At 49.8% G+C, this 22,354-nt stretch overlaps 1 protein-coding gene across 4 annotated transcripts in view; it reads left to right on the forward strand.

The window, feature by feature from the left end:
• The window catches only part of GSN (gelsolin), a 54,600-nt gene that overhangs the window by 26,573 nt on the left and 5,673 nt on the right, over positions 1 to 22,354 (forward strand). For 2 of the 4 annotated variants that reach the window (XM_074362148.1, XM_074362145.1), the window contains 10 exons: positions 3,602 to 3,806; positions 4,521 to 4,675; positions 9,966 to 10,127; positions 11,936 to 12,085; positions 13,253 to 13,342; positions 15,768 to 15,900; positions 17,221 to 17,309; positions 17,500 to 17,715; positions 19,648 to 19,781; positions 21,872 to 21,962. In XM_074362148.1, coding sequence (XP_074218249.1) covers positions 3,611 to 3,806; positions 4,521 to 4,675; positions 9,966 to 10,127; positions 11,936 to 12,085; positions 13,253 to 13,342; positions 15,768 to 15,900; positions 17,221 to 17,309; positions 17,500 to 17,715; positions 19,648 to 19,781; positions 21,872 to 21,962 — 1,416 coding nt within the window. In that variant the 5' untranslated portion in view covers positions 3,602 to 3,610. Of the gene's footprint in view, positions 1 to 1,850; positions 2,096 to 2,177; positions 2,217 to 3,601; positions 3,807 to 4,520; positions 4,676 to 9,965; positions 10,128 to 11,935; positions 12,086 to 13,252; positions 13,343 to 15,767; positions 15,901 to 17,220; positions 17,310 to 17,499; positions 17,716 to 19,647; positions 19,782 to 21,871; positions 21,963 to 22,354 lie in introns of those variants that run through there. The other 2 variants (XM_074362144.1, XM_074362146.1) reach the window with 2 other exon arrangements.

The raw sequence follows: 22,354 nt of genomic DNA on the forward strand, positions 1-22,354 counted from the left end.
AGCACTCGGGCATCTCTCTATGGCTCCCCACAGACACTGTGGTAAAATTCAGATTCTCCAGTGTGGCACACAGGTCCCTACGACCCTTGCTGCCCTCTCGCCCTCTCCAGCCTCATTTCCTCTTGCTCCCATGTTTCAGATAGGACCCCTCATTATTCACTGCATGTGGCCTGTGTTTGCTTGCCCTTTGCCCGTGCTGTTCCCTCCCCTAGAATGCCTTTTCTTTCCAGTCTCCCTCCTCCCCGTCCTTTCAGGCCCAGGTCACAAATCCCTTTGTCCACTAAGCCTTCTTAGAATCTCTGCAATCTGATTTGTCTTCTCTGTGTGTGCTCCTGGCCCTTTCTCTGACCTGCAGTCCCCGTTAAATGGGAGGAGGTTGTGTGTGCTGGAGGGCAAACTTCAGCCTGATTAGACAGAAACCAGGATGGGGGGGGGGTTGGGACGTTACTAGAGCTTGTGGGGAAGGGGCATGGGAATTCCATTTACCTAATTGCAGGCCAGGCCATTTTCACACACACAGATTAGTTTAATTCTCAACAACCACTATGCCCATTTAGTAGATGAGGCATTAAAAGAGACTGAGGCATTAAAAAAAGGAATTTACACATTATTGAGGCCGGAATCAAACCCAGGTCTCCAACTCCCCAGTTCTCTTTCCTGCTCCCCACCTCCGCCAACCCTCCTCTTCCCTCTCCCTGCTCTGATGGGAGGGGGAAGGGGGGGTTGGCGGAGGTGGGGAGCAGGCCTGGATGAGTCTGCATAGCACTTCTAACCCAATGACTCCAGTGGGAGAGGGTAGGGAAGGGGAGGGAGCCTGGGAATGGGGGAAGAGACTTGAATCCTTGTCTTCCCCACAGGGAGCCAGTAGATAGAACCTAAAACTGAAAAAACAAGAGCAAAACCAAAACAAATCCCTCCACCCTCCCCAAAACCCCGAGACAACAAAAGCTTGTTATTTAAGGTGTGAAGGTAAACCCTGAAATCATCAGCCAAAGAAGGAAGACAGAAGTGGTTGGTTGCAATGTGTCAATTTTGGGTGTAACTGACTGTACATCAATTAAATAAAAAAATTTTTTGAAAAGTGATTGGTTGCCGCAGGGTAGAAGTAAGTGGGATTGAGAGGCAAAACTTTGTACAAATAACGTGACTTTAAGTTTTGAGAAAAATAAACTTATAAAAAATAAAAATTTTTTAAAAAGAAGGAAAGAAGGGCGGTATTCAATCCCAGGAGTTGAGAGGTCTGCCCACTCCTCTGTCTTGCTTGCTCACGGGTCCAAGGAAGGTCGCCCCCTGGACTGTGTCCTTAGCTGATGGCAGCCACCAGCTAAGTGGCAGCCACCAGCTTGGTGAGCGGTGCACCCAGACCACCTGAGGTCAAATCTTGGCTATTTTATTTCCTAGTTGTGTGCAAGTTGCTTGAGCATTCTGCACTCAGTGTCCTCCTCTGTAAAATGGGGCTGTCAATAGTACCCAGTCTGTAAAGAATGTTAGCATGTGTCAGCTTTCATGTGACACAGGGAAAATCCTCAGTAAATGTTTATATTCTTTTTTTGCTGGAGACGTTAGGTGCTGAGAGGGCAGGGGTCTTGCCTAGGTTACACAGGAGACTAAGCTGGGTAGGCTCCTTGCCCTTCTTGCATGCGCCCATTTAGTGTGCAAGGAGTTAGTGCCTGCGGTATGCCACGCCCTGTGCTTGGTCTCCACCCCGGAGCTGGGGCGAAGGGGCGACCGCGCCCCGTAGGGTCGGTCCCGGTGGGAACCCCGGTGTTTCAAAAATCCAGGCCAGATCCCCGCCCCTCCCGGGCCCACGGGGGCCCAACCCAGCCCCGCTCCCTCCCTGCAGGGCGGTCCCCGGCTCGGGCGGGATAGGCGGGCGGCTACTTAAGGTCGGTGACCCGGGAGGTCCCGGCTGCCGCCCGGGTCTTCTGCCGCCGTCGCTGCCATGGCTCCGCAACGCTCCGCACTGCTCGGCGCGCTGGTCCTGGCGCTGTGCGCGCTGTCGCCGCCGGCTCGCGGGGCCACCGCGTCGCGGGGAGCGCCCCAGGCACGGGCACCCCAGGCACGGGCGCCCCAGGGGCGGGGGCCTGAGGAGCGGGTGAGTGCCCGGGGGGCCTGGGGGCTCCCGGAGTAACTCTCTATTGTAAGTTCTTGCAGATACAGCGCTAGGAAAAGGGGAGTAATTCAGGTCTAGAATGGAAAAACTGTTTTGTTGCTTTGTAAGTATCTCTTGCTGCTTCCGGGCTCCCGTGGATGGGGGTGGGAGCCTCAGGGCCCTGGCTGTTTCCCTCCCTAGAATCTAACCTCACCTTGGCCGGATTCCTTTTTTACCTCGCCGCTGCCTTCTGATTTCTTTCCCATCTCTGCCGCCTGATTTCTCCTCTTCCTTGTCTAATTTCTCCTTCCCTCTGCCTGATTTCTCTCCTTCCCCCTTCTGATTTCTTCTTCCATTTCAGGTTCCTCTTTCTCATCTGATTTTTCTCTCCCTCTTCAATATTTCCTCTCTTTTTTGTATAATCTCAAACCTCCGCCTGCTTATCATCATTACTGTTATTTATTCTCCCCTCTCTGATATCTCCTCTGCCCCGTCTGGTTTCTCCTCACTCCTGTTTCCCTTTTGTGTTTCTCCACCCCTCTGCCTGAGTTCTCCCATCTGGTTTTCCTGACTTCTTCCACCAGATCCGGCCCGAGGTGACCTGCGCCTGCTGATTTCCACTCTCTGGCTCCAGGCTAACCATCCCGCTCTGCTCCATCTCTAGCCCCAGCGCATGTCTGACAGTCTTTCCCCAAACTTGGACCACCTCATCTCCAACAGGCTCCTGCAGACCCCAGCTGCGTCCTCTCGCCTTTTCCAAGAAATGGAATTTGGGGGCTGGGGTTTTGGGGGGCAGGAGGGAGGAGGCAGACAGCGCAGGAGGCCACTTGGGCTCAGGCACCTAGGCCCTTCTTTGAGGGTGTGATGGGGACATGGATGGGGCATGGGAAATCTCACTTTCAAAGAGCAAAAGCAGACAGGCTGCGTGACCTCAGGCCAGTCCCTTACCCTCTTGGGGCCTCAGTTTCCCTATTCACAAGGTGGAGATGGATAATGAGCTCTCTGAGGACCCCTCTAGTTCTAAGAGCCATTGAGGATGCTGGAAGGGAACAAGCCGAGCCCCTTGGGACCCCCAGCTTTACCATTGCCATCTGAGGGGTCTCCCCATGGCCCTAAACTTCTTGGAGCCTGGGCCAGTTCCTGCTATGACATTTCCTAGCTAGAAGTCCCCCGCAGAGTCACTTCACCTCTCTGTGCCTCAGCTGTCACATCTAATTGGCACTAAGAAAGGAAGGAAGAATGGGAGTAGAGCCTTCCGTCCCCCATCACCAGGGAGCTGAGTAGGAGAGAGACACTGGCCAAGGACGGGGTTTGGAGCCTAAACTCTGCCCTGTTTGCTCACTCATTGAGACAGGGGTTGTAGAAGAGGGCAGGCTCACCTCAAGGGTGAGGAGAGTCAGCGGCTCAAGTGAGATGCTCTTGGTGCTGGAAACCACCCTCCCTCGTGCCCCGGGGTCTCTCCCCGCCAAGGCCCCTGCCCCAGCTCAGGCTCCGCCCTGTGTTTTACAGCCCAGCAGCATGGTGGTGGAACACCCCGAGTTCCTCAAGGCAGGGAAGGAGCCCGGCCTGCAGATCTGGCGTGTGGAGAAGTTTGACCTGGTTCCCGTCCCCCCCAACCTTTATGGAGACTTCTTCACAGGCGATGCCTATGTCATCCTGAAGACGGTGCAGCTGAGGAACGGGAACCTGCAGTACGACCTCCACTACTGGCTGGGTGAGGCCGGCCCCGCCCCAGGCCCCGCCCCTCCCTCCCACCCCTCACCCCCGTAGAGCTAGACCTTGGAGTCCTGGTCCCTAGGAAGAACCTGCGGGAATTAAGTGACTACTGAGCATCAGGTATGTGCCAGGTCTTTGGCTAGTGGTTCTAAGGCTCTAGAGCCTGCCTGCCAAGTTCAGACCCCAGCTCTGCCCTTTCGCAAGTCATTCAGTGTCGCTGTAAGGTGGACGTGATCACAGTGGAAGATGACCTCATAGGACTGTTTTGAGGATTAGACAAGTCACTGTGGTGCTCAGAACTGGAGTGACCTGGGGACCCTGGACCCCCCCCCCCCAGCTCCAGCCACTCTCCAGTTTGCCCTTCAGAGTTGGGAGTCTGGAGTCCTGCCACAGCTGTCTGTGTGACTCCGTAAGTCCTGCTCCCTCACTGTGCCTTGGTTTCCTCATGCTCCCAGGCCTGACTTCATGCTTAGGAGGGCTGAGAGTGAGTGTGGGAGAATGTGTCAGAGCTCAGAGGACTCTTAGAGATCGTGAGTCTGGCTCCCCCAGACCTCCCATTATATAGATGGATTAACTGAGGCTCACAGGAGGCAGGGGCTTACCCAGCTTCCACAGCCAGGCCAGGTCAGTGCTCAGGCTCCAGTCTCCTCCTCCACGGGAGGCTGGGACCACTTTCCGGAAGCCAGGCTCATGCTGCTCTGACGTCCCTCAGGCAATGAATGCAGCCAGGATGAGAGCGGGGCGGCCGCCATCTTCACTGTGCAACTGGATGACTACCTGAATGGTCGGGCTGTGCAGCACCGCGAGGTCCAGGGCTTCGAGTCGGCCACCTTCCTTGGCTACTTCAAGTCTGGCCTCAAATACAAGGTGGGTGCTGGCCAGCAGGGACAGATGCACCAATGGCAGGGTTCACTCAGGGCCATCCATCTTTCAGTCTTGTGCAGTGATGTAGGCAGACAGGTCAGAGCTCAGTCTCTGGAGTTGGCCAGCCCTTGGTTTGAATCCTGGGCCCTTTATAGCCATGTGACCTTGGACAAATAACACTCCCTCTCTGAGCCTCTGGTTTCTTATTAAATGGAGAGAAGAAAATTCTCCATCATTTCACAGGGTTGTCTTCCTAGCCCCAGCAGCGTGAGTGGGGACCTAGCCTCTTGCTTGCCCGGGGCTTGAATCTGTAATCTTCAGTTCTCAGGCCCTGATGACAGAGAGTCCTGCGTTAGGTTTTGAAAGGGCACCCTTGATCATGTTTCTCTTTCTCCTCATTAGAATCCCCCTTGAACTTGAACTCTGAAGAGTCGGAGCCCCAGCCCCCAGCCAGTGGGAGCTGAGCAAAGCTAAGCCAGGAGCCCCAAGAGGCTGTACCCTATATGCTGTGTGACTTCTGGCAAGCCACTTGGCCTCCCGGAGCCTCCCTTTCTTCTTCAGTTACATGAGAGCCAGTTGTGCCTGCCCTTCAGGCCTGGGAGAGGATTTGGTGAAGGCGTTGGTGGTAAATGCCTTGCACAGGGCTTGGCACCTTGGAAGGGCTCAGGAAAAGCTGTAGTTTTGCAAAGCTGGGGTTCTCTTTGGTCAGGATAGGCAGGGGATCACAAACTTTGATGGCCTTAATGTCGGAGTCCAAATCTCATATTTTAAGGGAGGGAGGGAAAACTGAGGCACAGAGAGGTTAAGCAGCTGGCCCAGGGTCACACAGCAAGTCCATCCCAGAGCTGGGGCCAGAATCCAGATCTCCTGACTGCCGGCTTTCTCTCGCTACACCAACCTGCCCATCATGAGCAGGGTCCTAGGATAGGGGTCAAACCCTGTCTTTGCTGCTGATGTGCTGTGTGACCTTAGAGAAATCATTGTCCATCTCTGGGCCTCCAAGTTCTGTGTTAATACGGTAGTGGCCCTATCTGCTCAGCTGATACACTGGGGATTAGATGATGGAAAAGGTCTAGTGAGACAGGTAGCAGAGGGCAGGGTGGATCCTGGGAACAGGGCCTCAGCCTTTGGCTGGGTGAAGCTGGGACAGATTCCCTGGCGCCTACCAGTGCCCCCTATTGGCCAGTTCACCCATGCTCACAGCTACTCCTGCAGAACTGTCCAGCTCTCCCTTCTTCCTACAGCCCCTTCTGGGGCTTGGTACCTGCAGATAGGTGAGAAGCTTGGGACCTAGGCCCTGGCCTTGGAGAAGGACCGGGACTTTTTGTAGTTCCTGCAGCAGGAAGTGGAAAGAGCACTTGACCAGGAGTCAGAGAAATTGGGATTCAGGTCCCCAGGCCACCCCTCACAGCTGTGAGGCTTTGGGCCAATTGTTTGCCTCTGGGTGTGTGCTCATACGTGTTCCCCATTTGTCATTTGTTCCGCAAATATTTATCAAGTCCCTGTAACAACAGTGCCTGTTTATTATTGTTGCTGTGTGGACAGCAGCAACTCATAGAAATTTAAGCAACTCACACAGCGGCTAAGTGATAGAGCTGGGATTCAAACCCAGGTGTGAAGGTCCTAGCACAGAGCTGGTTCAGCATGGACATTTGAAGACTCCTTGGTCTCTGATCTTAGCTCAGGTGGAGCCTGGGAATTTGCATGTGTAGCAAGCCTCCCCCACCTTCCGGTGAATTTTCCAGGATGCTCTCAAACCATACTCCAGGAATGGTCCAGGGGATAAGTTCCTAAGCTGGACCTAGAGCTGCAACTTCAGTCCTGAAAGGCCCTGGCTTCTGTTGTGAGGTCCAAGGCCGGGCCTGTTTTCCAACATCTGCAAGTCCTCCGGCTGCCCCCGCACTTGGCAGGCCCAGCCTAAGGTTCTTGGCTTGGTGCCTTCATCAATTATAGATCCCCAAGGAGCAGAGCTTGATACGCAAGACTTGTTTCTGTGAAAGCCTGCTCCTCAGAGCCAGTTCTGTCCCTCGGGTGTGAGAAGGGCAGGGAGGGGACGAGAGCCACTAGACAGGGCTGCCACCTGACCTGGCCTGTCCTGTTCTGTGACCACCAAATCCTTAAAAGTCACTGCCCTTTTCAGAATCCGTTGATCCTGCCTCCTCCTCCTCCTGACTCTCAGATCTAGAGTCCCACAGACCCCTTGGGTCTGGGTTTTTTGAAACCCTTTGTTCAAGCAGAGACTGGGCTGGGCTGAGTCCTAGAAGATCCCGGCCCCAAGAACCACATTGGATTCCTTCCCTCCATCCTGTTTCTGAGTTTAGAGTGTGGAGGGGACCAGCCCCAATCAATTTTTTAAATAAACATTTTAGCATATTGTTAAGTGTAGATCCTTATAGCTCTTTCCCTTCTGACTATATGTGTAATAAAAACTTATTATAAGATGTCAAACACTGAAATGTGGCTTTTAGAAAGTAAAAGTCCCCCGTGATTTTACTCTTGGAGATATATATACCAAATGACATATAATTTTTCTCTCTCTATATATGAACGTATAGATATGTGTATTCATATATAGGTATAGAAATTATCCATATATATTTTATATATATAATATATAATATCTCATCACTTTACTTTGGAAAGTGGCTTTTAAAACAATATCCTATTAAATTTCGTTCAAATAATTTAATGCCAATCTCTGCCCACCTAATGATTAGACCATAGAAAGCAACAGTCTTCAAGATTATAGTAAAAATAGTAAAAAATAGTAAAACTTTCAAAAATGTCCTGCTCCTTGTTCTTGTAGATCCACTAAATTCTCCTAAGAGCTTACTTTTATTTTTATGTTAACTCATCTTTCCAAGTCTAATTTTCTAGATCAGTAAGATTAGAGGAGTTAGTTAGTCAGGAAATGTCTGTCCACACTGATTAGAAATCAAGTGTTCTTTTATTTTATAAATTCATATACATATACATAATTTATTGGAACTGGGATTTATGACATTGAACAGCCCTTTTACTTTTTTAAAAGAAAGTTTCTATTTTTTAATAAAAAATAAAAGGCAAGCTTAAATAAGAGAAATATTTTAGAGATGTGTAAAAAAAAGTTAAGGTCTTATTCTTCCCTTATTTCCCCATTTCCTCCTCTCTGAGGAATCCATGGAAATGGTGTGTCCAGCACCTTTTGGAAAAGCTTTTCAGTTCCACTGTCTACCTCCAGCTGAATGAAGTCCCGGGATCAGTGCTAACCACAGGCACTCGGGAGTTCCTGGCTGGCCAACTTGGGGGAAGCTGGTGTTTGGAAGGGCGAATGTGGGGGTAAAACTTCCACGAATTAGCTGGAGCCCTGGGCACGGGACTTAGCCTCTTTGCATCTCAGTCTCCTTGCCTGTGAAGTGGGATAATAAGAGTCACTACTTCAGGAGGTTGTGGGGACCACATTGCATGTCAGTAAAGGAGGTGCCCCAGCCTCTGGCTCGGGCTTAGTAAGTGGCAGCCTCTGCAGTCATTACCAGGTGAGCACAGGGCATTACATCTTCTTCCTCAGCTGCCCTTGCTCACCTGCTTCCCTGCAGGAGGGCCCCTGAAGTCTGGTGGAAAGAAAGGCTCTGTGAATGCCTTGGCCGCCCTGCTGAGCCCAAAGGGATGCTCTTGAAAGGCCTCATTCTGGTACCAGAAAAGGACACCAGGGGGCGCTCCACTCACAACAGGGAAAACATTTCTACTTGAACAACTTTGCTCTGAACAATGGTTTATTCCTGCCTCCCATCCTGGGTGACCTTCAGAAACCCCGATGTTGGGGGAAGAATGTGGGTGCTATAGATTTAGTCACACCGGGGTTTGAATCCTTGCTCTACCATTTACTAGCTTCAAGATCTTGGGCAAGTCTCTTCACTTCTGGGATCTGCTTTCCTCATCCGTAAGATGGGGATAATGACACCTCCCTCATAGGTGACGCATGCGAAATGCCCCGCACAGTGGGCGTTAGCGTTTCCCCACCCTGTCTATACTGCTTACTGTGTGTAGACGTAATAGGAGCCCAGTTAGACTTGCTCCCTTTCCTGCACGGACAAGAGTCAGACTTGGCTTCGCTCTGCAAAGTGTGTTGGCAGCGAGGGTCCTGGAGAGGGTGGCCACATTCCTGGCCTTAGTGGAAACCCTTCTGACTCCACCCCCGTAACATATGGAGCAGAGAGACGAACCAACAGCAGATTGTGAACAGGAGGCAAGGTTCTATCCTTAGCTGTGCCACACGCTTGGGAGTACCCTGGAGTAAGTACTTCACTTCTCCAGGCTTCCCTTTCATCATGGGTAAAACGCGAAGCTCTGTGAGGACCTTCTCAGCTCTGACTTGACCCCCCTGGGTACTGGGGTCTGGGGCCGGCAAGCACCTGGGGCTGGGACTTTTCTTGGCTTTCTGCTGAGCCCAGGGCAGTTTTGACTGCTGCAGAGAAGCCCTCCTGAAGTTCCCTGGGACTTGGTGATGGACGCAGGGGGCGGCACAGCAGGGGCCTGTGTCACCATTTCAGAAGCGAGAGGGCTCAGAGGCTCACAGAGGGGAAGAGACTTACCCAGAGTCACCCAGCATGGTAGTGGCAGGTTAGAGGCTTGAACTTGAGGTTGGTGCTCTGTCCCTTACCCACAGCTGCCTGTGAAGGCACAGCTGGGTGGGACTTGCTGCAGAACCGTCGGAGGAGGGAGGGGAATGGGATTGGCTGGAGCAATCTTGCTAGAGACAGCCTTGAAGGATAGGAAAGCTTTGGATGAGCACTTCTCCAAGTGGGTTTTGCAGGATGTTCGCTGGAGCTGCAAGCAGGATGTGGAGGAGAAAAGCAGTTCTTGATTCAGTAGGGTAGGGAAATGCTGTGTCAAACAAAAGGCAAGCAGGCTTAGTTACCGTGGATCTTCCCAGAGCCTTTATCATGCGGATGTGCGTTGTGTAACAGTCAGGGGGCAAGTAAGGAGCATTCCTTGTGCTTATTTGATCATGGAACCCTTTCCTTGCAGGGTATCTTGGGGGATTAGAGTTCCTTAGAACAGCCCTGGGGAACTGCAAATTTTGAGAAAGGAATGTTTGTAGTTTTTGATCCAGGAAAGTGGGCCCAGGGATCTTTGTTAGCGGAGTGTGAGATTCAAAGGGATGGCAGCAAGGTGCAGTGCGTAGGGAATATGCCGGCAGGCCACAGGTCCACAGGCCAGGATTTCCTTCTGTTACTCATCTCTATCCCTTTCCCCCGTGTCTGCCTCCTGGGACCCTCTCCCTCGGGCTGACACTGTCTCTTTGACCCGACAGAAAGGAGGCGTGGCATCAGGATTCAAGCACGTGGTACCTAACGAAGTGGTTGTGCAGAGACTCTTCCAGGTCAAAGGGCGGCGTGTGGTCCGCGCCACGGAAGTGCCTGTGTCCTGGGACAGCTTCAACACCGGTGACTGCTTCATCCTGGACCTGGGCCACGTGAGTCCTGCCCCGCCCTTTCCCGGGGCCCCCTGAGGTGCTCCAGGCCCGGCCAGGCTTGACTCTGGGGAGGTGGACACATCCACATGAACAAAGGCAAAGACACAGCGGGGCAACCGCAGGGCCAGCCGCCCCCGTGCACGCACGTGCTCTTGGCATGAGTCAGACACGCCTGCAAAGACCAGGCGCAGGCGTGCCTGGCGTGTAACCGCAGACTCAACGCGTACATGTACACAGACCTCGTGCACCGCGTACTTCGACTTCAGCTGACATACAGGCTCCCTGACACGTTCGCATGCACATCCTGTGTCACTCACTTGCAAACCCATGGCGGGCATGTACCAAACCTACAGGCTCTGGGAATGTCACCAATATTTTATAATAACTACAAATGGAGTGTAAGCTTTAAAAATTGTGAATCACTATGTCGTCCACCTGAAACTTATATAATATTGTATATCAACTGTATTTCTTTTTTTTTAATTTATTTTTTTAAGGTGGCAGTTTCTTTTTATTTACTTATTTATTGGGGGAGAGGTAATTAGGCTTATTTATTTATTAATGGAGGTACTGGGGATTGAACCCACGACCTCATGTGTGCTAAGCATGCACTCTAACCACTGAGCTATACCCTCCCACCTCTACGATATTCAATTAAAAAATCTATAAGCTCTTGCCCAGCAGGCGTGGACATGGCTCCATGACAAATGCCTATACGGGGAGGCCTGAATGTGTTGTTCAAGGGCCCACATGTGTGTGTGTCATACGTGTAGTCACACACGCACACTTGTATATGGCTCTGAGTGGGGGATGCACTTACCCAGGCCCACCTCACAGATGTGTGATGCTTTGTACACATTCTTCCCAAATCCATGTACACTCGTATCTGCAGAAGGATGTGGCCAGACCCTCCCCTCCCCACCTCATGCACACCTGTGATGTAATGTCTGTGTAAACAGAGGCACACACTCAGTGTCTGCTTGTTATTAAAGTACAACAGACACACGCAAGAGTGTGTGAATCCTGAGTGGACACCCTAGGGATTTCACATAGTGAACACACCCATGTCATTAGCCCCAGATCAGGAAACAGAGCATCACCAGCCCCCGGAAGGCCCCGCCGGTCCCCATCTAGTCCCTTCATCGCCAAGGGTGACCATCGTTCTGAACTCTCTCAACCAACAGCACAGAGTAATTCCACCTGTTTCTGAACTCCATCTGTGTGGACTTACTCCTTTTGACATGACTTCTTTTGCTTGACATTCTCTTTCTGAGCTCCGTCCGTGTGGTTGCCTGTGGCTGTAGACTGTTCCTTCTCCTTGCTGTTAAGATTAGACTGGGCGGACCTGCCAGTTTCTTTAGCCTTTCTGTTGTTGCTGGGCCCTTGGGGCCGCGTGGGGCTATTCCAGGTGGTGAGACTGAACGTTCTTGCACAGGTCTTTTGGTGGCTGCTGGCTCGTAAGGTATTGATATACTGAGCTTTAGAAGGTACAACCAGATGGTTTTCCAAAGGGGTTGTACCAATTTCCATTCCCACCAGCAGGCAAACACTTTTATACACGTGTTATGTGTAGATGTACCAGTGAAAAACCACATAGCCCAAGCCATGCACTCGCATATCCTGGTGCCCGTGGACCACACCCGTTGTGCTTGGATGTGGACGTGTGTGTGCTCCGCCGGCCCTCACCTGTGTAAGCAGAGAACAAGCTGAGCTTACACACCCCCGACAGCCTTCTCCTTGTATGTCACTGGGTTGGGCTTATACAAGGGACAGGGCACTGCCTTAAGGGGGGGGTCCCTGTCTTACAGGACATTTACCAGTGGTGCGGCTCCAACAGCAACCGATTTGAGAAGCTGAAGGCCACACAGGTGTCCAAGGGCATTCGGGACAACGAGCGCAGTGGCCGGGCCCAGGTGCACGTGTCTGAGGAGGGCGCCGAGCCTGAGGCGATGCTCCAGGTATGCACAGCCACGTCCCAGGAGCGCAGTCTGGGCTGAACATGGGGACAGGATGCTCGTTGCTTTCCTGCATTCAGGAGGCAGTTTGGAGATGAACTGGTTTTTTCCCCCAGGCTGGAAGGGTAGCTTCCCCGACAGCTCCCAGACTCCCCTGAGAGGGGTGGCTGGAATCCCAGGGCCTGGTGCATGCTGGGGTTGTGAGCCACATCCTCCCCCTGGGAGGGCCAGGTGGTCCATGGGAGCTGAGGAGGAGGAGGGTCTTGGCGTCTTCTGAGGACAAGCCTGGTGCTGGGGAAGCTCAGAAAGAGACAACTGAGACCCAGTCCCCTCTTTCCTCTTCTGACCATTCCTAGTCATTTATAGCCCATTTCATCAACTGCATGGTGGCATTGCCAGTCGTTGTGGTTTGAGGACATATCAATAGAGGCAAAGTTCACCAGGAAAAGGAGGAGACCATGGGCTCTGCTCCATGCCACTTGGCTCCTGCTTGCCTGAGGGCACTGGGTTCTGGTTTTTAGAAAAAGCAGGAGGTGACTATTATGGGGAGGAACCCGGATACCAAACTTGATGTCTTGGGAGGGGCAGGGGCTGGGGCCATTGAGGCTGGAGGTAGCTCAGAGTGGAGGCATGAAAACAGGCTTTAAAGTCATAGGGATATGGCTTCAAATTCTAATTTAGTCACCTTATAGCTGTGTAGACAAGGTACTTCATCTGTCTGGGTTTCCATTCCCTCTCCTGTGAGATGAGAGTGATCATCTGTGCCTCTTAGCATAGGTGTGAAGATGAAATGAGGTCTGTTATAGGCATGTGGTGAACGGTGTTCAGTAGCTTTGTTTATCATTGTTGGAAAGCTCGAAGGAAATGGAATAAAAATCTGAAGGACTGGAGGCAGAGGAGCAGGTTCTCATGGAGCTCCTGGAGACAGGGGACAGAGGGGGAAGGACTTGACAGGCAGACCTGGTTAAGCTCCGCACACAGGAGGCACATGAAGAGCTTCAGGGCGTCTCTGGAAGGGATCCTACCCTCAGCAGAAGGTCCTCGTGGATGCCCGTGTGGTCCTTGCCTGTCTGGGGAGGGAGCTCTCTCAGGAGCCCAGGCGCCTCCCTAGGGGAGGAGGCTGCCGGGAGCTCACCACCACCCTTTCCTCCATCTCTCCATCTCCTGCAGGTGCTGGGCCCCAAGCCTGCTCTGCCCGCAGGGTCCGAGGACACAGCCAAGGAGGACGCAGCCAACCGCAAGCTGGCCAAGCTCTACAAGGTGAGCGTCAGCGGCTCCGTCCCATGGGTATGGGGACAGGACAGGGAGGCAGGAGACCTGGTCTTCCCGAGCTCCCCTGCCGTGGGGCCTTGAACAAAGCACGCGTGGGGTGGGGTCTCCAGTGGACACCCATCAGCTTCCTTTGCCTTCCTGCACGAGGAATAAGAGAGTGCCGGTGACTGCGGACACATCTGTGTCAGGTTCATCCACGGGGTCTTGGGCAGCACCTGTCCGCTCTCTGGGTCTCAGTTTCCTAGTCTGTAAAGGGGGGAGAAGGGCAGTAGAGTCAATTTTGCAGGATCTCCGGGAGTTCACAGAGACTGCGGATGGAAATGTTTAGGAAAATACAGGAAATACTACAGGTGTATGCATGTGAGTCAAGGGGCAGGTTATGATTAATGAGTTTATTGATAATTTCTTCTTGTGATTTTAAAAACTAAATTGAGGCTGACACTGAACTAAGGAACTCTGGCTCCTCGCTGAGCCCATGACACTCGTGTTGTGCCCTAGGCTTACTTGTGGTAAAATAACAACAAAACGGGGTGCAGATTCTCATTGCCATCACAGAAAAACCACATTATTGGTTTTCATCCTGATTTTGAAGTAATACATGTTCATGGTAAATAACAATAGTGAGCAATACTCAAGAACATAAAAAGAAAATAAAAATCAAAGTAATGTCACTAGGTTAAGATAACCAGTACTTAATTTAAAAATGGATTTTAAGTACAAAAGTAAAAAAACTTAATTTTTAAAAAATCAGCCTCTAAACAAGATCCTACTGTGTAGCACAGGGAACTGTATTCCATACCTTGTAATAGCCTATAATGAAAAAGAGTATGAAAAGGAGATATACACACACACACACACATATACATACGTGTATATAAAACTGAATCACTATGATGCACACCAGAAATTAAAATAATGTTATAAACTGACTATACTTCAATTAAAGAAAAAAAATTTAAAAATCAGCTTCCCCTCTAAAAAAAAATTAGAAAAAGAAAATCAGCTTCCCCTCCTCCCCTCTCCATGGGTTACCATGGTTACATGGTTACCCTTTTGGCGAAAGAACCTCCAGCTACATCTTTCTGTGTCTAGTTGCATATTTTTCCATCTCTGTTTGATATTAAGGGATCCAAACTATTCGTGTTTTTCTGTAGCCTTCTCTTTTCCACATGACATGGTCAGGAATATCCCTCTGTAATAGAGAGCCACATGGCCCTTTATAATGGCTGTATAGTATTCTATTGTACGAATGTAAGAATCTCAGCAGACCCCTCATTGATGGACTCTGGAATGTTTCCACCTTTTACAATGGCAAACAGTCCCTCTTGGTGCCCTTGTGTTAAGTATGGCATTAGGGAAGCTTCTAGACATGGACTGCTGGGTCACAGGCTAAATAATGAGTCAGTGATTGAAAATACCAGTTTTGGAATAGGACTCCCTGAGCTCAAATCCCAGGTCTGGTACTTTGTAGCTGTGCAGGTTACTTAACATTTCTGTGCCTTGGTCTCATTGGGAATAAAATGGGGAGAGTAATAGGACTATCCTAGGGTTGTTGTAAGGATTAAAAGAGTTCCAAAATTGTGTAAGTGATTAAATTGTATCAATTATTTTAGATTGCTTACAACAGGGCCTGGTGCATAGTAAGTTTTCAATAAAGTCCGAACACTTAACTGTTTAAAATTCTGATACGTTATTACTAAACTGCCCTCTGGAAGGGCTCCCTGACTATCCTCACCTGGGGTTGGAAAGTGCCTGTTTACCCAGAGCCTTGTCAACACTGAGTGTTGTCAATCTTTTGAATTTTGGTCCACTTTTTCCCTAAACTTTAATGAACTTTTTATTTTAGAATAATTTTTAGGTTTACAAAAAAATTGCAAAGATAGTACAGAGGGTTCCCATATCCCCTTCACCCAGCTTCCCCTTAACATCTTAACCAAGTCTGTCAAAACTAAGAACTTAACATCAGTTCAATATGATTAACCAAACTGTAGGCTTTATTCAGATTTCCCCAGTTTTTCATTCCAGGTTCCAATCCAGAAGACTGCACTGCGTTTAGATCTTTTTTCTTCTCTTTGCTTTTTAAACGGATGAGGTAGAATATCTCCAGTACCTTTTTGCCAACGAAACACTTCTTTTTGTCTGCCACCCGCCTTCCTGCATTTGCTCCCCCTGCCCTTTCTGTGTGCGGTTTCCAGGCTGCCCCTGTGTGTTGGTCACAGATGTGGTTGTGACAAAGCAAAAAAGGATAAAGAAATCCTGAATGAGCTTCAGGGTTTGAGGGTGCAGGCCCAGGTGTCGTTGGGGGTCGGGGTGGGACGTGGGCCTCCCCACGTGTTGGCTTGGGGGCACCCTGTGGGCAGGCCAAGGTGGTGGGAGTCACTCATGGGCTGACCTCTCTCTCCCCTTCACCCAGGTCTCCAACGGTGCAGGCACCATGTCGGTCTCTCTTGTGGCTGATGAGAACCCCTTCGCCCAGGGGGCCTTGAGGTCAGAGGACTGCTTCATCCTGGACCATGGCAGAGATGGGAAAATCTTTGTCTGGAAAGGTACTGGGGAGAGGGGAAGGGCTCTGCCAGAACCTCAAGTGGGAGCTCCTGCCACCTTGCAGGAATTTGACTCACCAGGTCTGGTAGAGTGTGTGGTGATACTGTGGGCAGTGGAAATTAGGAGTCTTGCTTGGTCTAAAGCCCTGGCTTTGCAGTTGATTTGCTGTGTGATCTTGGGCACTGTACTTACCTCTCTGGGCCTCAGATTTTCTATTTGGGTTAAAACTGGTGTTTCCCAAGTGTGTTATAATATTATTTCTTAGAAAGGTTAATGGATATCATGTAAAAAAATATGTTAAAAATATAGTTCTGTGATCAGATAAATGTATGGGCAACACTGGATTAAATCATGCTAGCAGGTTTGTTTATTGCAGGACTTTTAAGAGCCTTTAACTTGCTGGTGTATGTTGAGGCTTTTCATAAGGTGATCTGGGTTCTGTTTGGGCAATGCTATGCTAGGGATCTGTGGAACTCCTGGTGGAATGTCTTGTGGGACTGATTGTGGGAGGCTCTTGGAAAAGGTCAGCCCGGATGTTTCTGAGAGACGCTGGATGTTCTGGGAGGACCTGTCAGCATCTTCCCAGGAAGCTCTACGACTTGTGCAAAGAAGGGGACAGAAGTGGGAGGAGGCAGTGGGTGGACAGAGAATGGCAGAGGTGGGGGGAGAGAGATGGAGCACTTGTGGCTATAATAATAATAATAATAATAATAATAATAATAATAATAATAATAATAAAATAATATTAATTATCATTATTATTATTATTATTACTACTACTACTACTACTACTACTACCACTACTACTATGACTACCACCTGGGCCCCTCAACCTTGGTGACAAGAAGGCTGGGGCTGGCGGGCTGGCACCAGCTGTCCGGAAGCTGTCCAGGCATGGAAAGGCTCTCAGGGTTGGGGTAAACTCAAACTGTGGGGGGAGGAGCCCCTTCTGTGGACAATGACTTAGAGGGGAGGGGCCTGAGGGTCCGAGTAGCAGCTACTTACCATCTCTAAGACTCTGGTTTCCTTGTACGTAAATGAGGACAAGCTATTTAATGATCTTTGTCACATAAGGTTGTCATGTGGACTACATGCAGGAATTTTGGTAGAGTTTTGAGCTCAGTAGATGGGCCACAATGGTCAGTGTGCTTGCTGTCATCAGCCAGGACCCCAGCTGGACCCCCGGAGGCTCATGGCGTGGTCAGCTCCAGGGTCGCTGGCCTTGGCTGTCCGCAGTCTAAGAAGAGGGAGGGAGGTTTGGCTGCTGCTTTCCCGGGTCACTGGACGCTGACCCCAGGCCCCTTATTCTCATCTGCCGACAGGCAAGCAGGCCAACACGGAGGAGAGGAAGGCTGCCCTCAAAACGGCCTCCGACTTCATCTCCAAGATGGACTACCCCAGGCAGACCCAGGTGAGTCTGGGAGCCAGGTAGGACAGTGAGAACGGGTCCAATTTGGGTGCGGAAGGGCTGGGCTGGGGTGGGTGTCCCAGCCTCAGTGCGGACTGGGTGTCTGAGCCTCTCTTGAAGACCCCTGCTGGGCCACCCCTGTCCCCAGGGGCACTCCAGCCCAGCCACATCCTGCTCTTCCTCCCACCCTCAGGTCTCCGTTCTTCCTGAGGGTGGTGAGACTCCACTGTTCAAGCAGTTCTTTAAGAACTGGCGGGACCCAGACCAGACGGATGGCCTGGGCCTGGCCTATCTCTCCAGCCATATCGCCAACGTGGAGCGTGTGCCCTTCGACGCTGCCACTCTGCACACCTCCACTGCCATGGCCGCCCAGCACGGCATGGATGACGATGGCACAGGCCAGAAACAGGTACCGGGGGGCTGGGTGGGCATGCTTAGGCCCCTTCCTTGCTCCCTCGCAGGCACCTCTGGCCCAGCCACTGCCTCCTGCTTCTCTGAGGATGTTTCTATAAGAGATTTTGACCACAGTTTTGGTGGTTGGGATTCTTTCGTCTTACTTGATTTTTTACAACCAACATACCCTAAGTACCTACTGCTTGCCAGGCCCTGTGCCAGGTGTCTCAGACCCCACCCTGCCCGAGAGAAGTGCCTGTCTGGGAGGGGAGATGATCACAGCCACAGCTGATTGCTCAGACCTGTGTGGTCAGTGGAAGATGGGAGGTGCATGGGGATTATGGGAGCAGGAAGGGCAGTGAGGGTGGGTGGACAGGGCATTTGTCACAGAGATGGAGACCCTTTTGTTGGGCCTCAGAGTATGAGTAGGAGTTTGCTGCCAGAGAGGGAGAGTGGGTATTCCAGGCAGAGAGCTGTCCTGGGAGCCTGGTGATGGTGTCCTCCAAAAGAGCCTTGAACCCGTGTCCAAGGGTGTGGACTTGATCCTGTAACCATTATGTGCTAGTGAGGGTTTTCTTTTCTTTTTCTTTTTTTAAAAGCAGAAATTGCTTCTGAAACTCACTGTGAAGATGAATTAGAGGCAAGAGAACAAGGGTAGAGACCTCATGAGGAGGTCACTATAATAGTTTAGGAGAGAGAAAATGACCTTGAGACCAGGAAGGTGACAGCAAAGATGGAGAGGTGGGGTTCAGAGATGTTTATGAGGTAGAATCCACTTCAGAAAAACGTTGACTCTATTCTATATAATAGAAATAGCAAAAGAGTTCATTTGTATTTATTATTTTTCTCATTGGCATTATTATTCTTCGTTCATCATTCATTCATTACTTCAGTGGGAGGGGAGGGTGCGATGAAAATGATCAGGATAGAGCAGTGGAGAAAGGGCCCTGGCCACCCGGCTGTATGACCTAGGGCGAGCTGCTTAACCTCTTGGAGCCTCACTTTCCTCACCTGTAAAATGAGATTTAATCCCATCCCTTTCAAGAATCTTCCAGGGTTAGAGATTCTGGGCTTGTTTCCTTGGATTGCAGCACCACCAGGTGGCGCTGCAGGGCTTTGTGAGCACTTGGGAAACTGTCACCAGAACTCTGCAAGGAGATCTGGCAACAGGAGTCATTCTGAGGTCACCGAGCGATGGCCCTGTCTCTGCAGCTGATCTACAAAATCCAGACAATTAAAGAATGATACCGATAATGGTAATATTAGTAATAAAATAATAATAATTTTAATAAGAGTCACTGCTGCCTGCAGAGCCATCACCCTTTTTTTCCAGGCACGGTGCTGGACTTTTGTGAATAAACTTATTTGATCTTCACAACAACCCTTATTATTCCCGTTTCTCGGATGGGGAAACTGAGGCTCATTGATGTTAAGCAAGTCATGCAAGGTCTCACAACCTCTAAGGGGGTGGAGCCTGATTTGGATCCAGGTTATATATTGATTTGTAGCTTTAGCCTGGGTTACCTAGCGTTATACCCACTAAACACATGTTCCAAGTACCACCATGCAAAAAATAATGGGAAAAAAATTTTTAATGAAAAAAAGAAACAAAAATTTTTTTAAAAAGGAAAAAATTTAAAAGAAGATAAAAAGGAAAAAAACAAGGAAAAAAGAAAAATTGAAAATAAATACCACCATACAGCTCGCCCTGCCTGTGCTGATCTTTACGAGGAGGAAGTACAGGGTGGGGCTGGGTGCAGTGGAAGGATCCCGGAGCAGAAGACCTGGGTTTGAGTCTCTGTGATTCAGGCCAGTTACTTAACTTCAGTCTGAGTCCAAGTGGAGTCCGCTGTGTGACCGCTCCCCACCACTCTGGTTTCCCAGCTGGTCTGAGTTGAGGGGTGCGAGGGGAGGTGCACTGTGTCTGAGCCCAGCTTTGCTCTGGTAGATCTGGAGAATTGAAGGCGCCAGCAAAGTGCCCGTGAACCCCGCCACATATGGGCAGTTCTACGGTGGTGACAGCTACATCATTCTGTACAACTATCATCACGGCAGCCGTCAGGGGCAGATCATCTACAACTGGTGAGGGTCTGGGGCCCTGTGCTGAGGGGTGCGGTGTCGGGGGCACCGGCTGGACCCTGAGCAAGGGGGTGGTGAACAGGGCTAAGGGAAACCTGCGGGTGTGTGGCCCTGAGGCGGGACAGCCACACTTTGTTGGGAAAGGCTGTCGTCCAGAGGGCAACATCACCTGTCTCATTTCTCAAAACAACTTTTAAACAATTCTCATAAAGGCGTCACATGTCCATTGTAGGAAATGTAGGAAACAGGGAGAAACAAAGAGAAAATCTCTCCCCCAATTCCACTCTAAGTACAGTTTATCCTCCCATGTGTTTTCTAATTAAAAAGTATTTTTAATTCTTTAAAAATAGATAATGCAGTCACAAGTCAAAAACCAAAACAGAATGATAAAAAGGCATCTACTGAGCAATCTTGTCCCCATCCTGTCCCTCTCCACTTTCCTCTCCAACCCCCATCTCTCCATGGATACCCACTTTCATTAATTTCTTGTACATCCTTCCAGTATTTTTAATCCAAGTATATACAAATATGACCCTATATTCTTAATTCTCTCCCTTCCTTAAACACAAAGATAGCATACTATGTATGCTGTCCTGCACTTTGCTCTTTTCACTTAATACTTCCTGGAGCTCATTCTATGAAAAGCTTCCTTACTCTTTTTCACAGCTGCATAATATTCCATTGTGTGGCTATCCTGTCGTTTATTTAACAAACTTCCTGCTGATGCCTACTTAGATTGATTCCACACTTTTGCTATTACAAGCATTGCTGTGATTAGTGACTTTAAACGAACATCACTTTGAATGTGTAGAGAAATAGTTCTAGAATAAGTCCCCCAAAATGGGATTGCTGGGTCAAAGAGTAAACGCACTTGTCATTTTGACAGAGAGTGCTTGATTCCCCTAGATGGAGTTTGTAGTGTTTGCGTTCCCACCAACAACGAGTGAGAGTGTTCCCCTACAGCCTCACCGGTGGACTGTGTTATCAAACTTCTGTCTATTTGTCCACCTTACAGTTTATAAAAATGTTATTGCAGTATAGTATTTTTCATTGGTATTTCTCTTACTGTGCAATCTCAAACTTTCTGAAAACTAGCTGTTGAATTTTTTTTTTAATTTTTTGGGAGTAATTAGGTATTTATTTGTTTATATACTTACTTATTTTATATGGAGGTAATGGGGATTGAACCCAGGACCTCATGCATGCTAAGCATGCACTCTACCACTGAGCTATATACCATCCAGCCCCGGGATTTCTTTTGTAAACTTTTTATTTTGAAATAACTTGACTTTCTGAAAAGTTGCAAAAATAGTACAGACAGTCCCCATACACCCATTACGCAGCTCCCTCAATGGTCACATCTTACCTAAACACAGTTCAAATTTCAAAACCAGGAAATTAATACAATACTATTTACTAATCTATAGACCTTACTTGAATTTCACTAGTTCTCCCACTAATATCCTTTTTCTGGTCTAGGATCTAACCCAGGATGTCACATGGCGTGTAGTCATTGTGTCTTCCTGGTGACATTTAATCACCACGTCCTTAATCTGTGACAGTTCCTCCATCTTTGCTTTCCTTTCACAACTTTGATACTTTGGAAGGGTCCTAATCAGTTATTTTGTAGAATACCTCTCAATTTGACAACCTAAGGCTTTTAAAAGCAGCTTGAAAGAAAATCTGGGGGACTAGTACATGGTACAAAATTCGTGAGAAGGCTGTTTGTTTTTTCAGTTGGCTGCCTCGACACAGTGATTTGTCAGATTTTGTTTGCTTACACAGTTAACACATGTATGGGAAATTTAGACAGTATAGGAAGAGGTGGGGCAGAAGGCCACCTCCCCAATCTTCCCACAGGACACAGTTAGGTTGAGGAAGTCCGCTGGTGTGCTCAGATCTCTACACGATGGTGAGACCCTGAGCTGGGGGTGTGGCATGTTGGTTTGGTTCTTTGAGAGCATCCCTTTCACTCCCTGTGTCTCAGTTTCATTACCTGTAATCTGGAGAGCTGTGGGTTTCTCAGGCCCAGGGTAAAGGACAGACTTGGGGCTTTGTGCAAACCTCAGTGCTAAGTATCACTTCCCTTCCAGGCAGGGCGGCCAGTCCACCCAGGATGAGGTCGCCGCGTCTGCCATCCTGACTGCCCAGCTGGATGAGGAGCTGGGAGGTTCCCCTGTCCAGGTGAGCCCTGCCCACTTCCCCTCGGGGCTGCACCCTGGGCCCTGTCCATTTGTTCACTCGTCTATTTGACTGTCCATCAATCCATTCACCCATCCTTTCAACAGACATTTATGCAGGGCTTCTATGTGTCTGCTGCTGTGAATATACAGATTCCTGCCCCTGCCCTGCCCTGAACTGTTCTGATGTGGCTCACAGTCTAGCGGGGAGAAAGCTGTTCAACAGACACACAAGCCAATGAACGTACGATCACACACTGTGATGTGTGCAGTGAGTGAAAATAAAGATGCTGTGGAGAGAGGAGCAGGGAGGCAGCCTGGTGGAACAGTTCAGAGGTTGGACTTAGAGCCAGCCTGCTTGGGTTTGAATCTGGTCTTCACCTCTGGGCAACCTTG

This window comes from Camelus bactrianus, chromosome 4 (genome assembly GCF_048773025.1).
Source record: "Camelus bactrianus isolate YW-2024 breed Bactrian camel chromosome 4, ASM4877302v1, whole genome shotgun sequence".
Lineage (NCBI taxonomy): Eukaryota > Metazoa > Chordata > Mammalia > Artiodactyla > Camelidae > Camelus > Camelus bactrianus.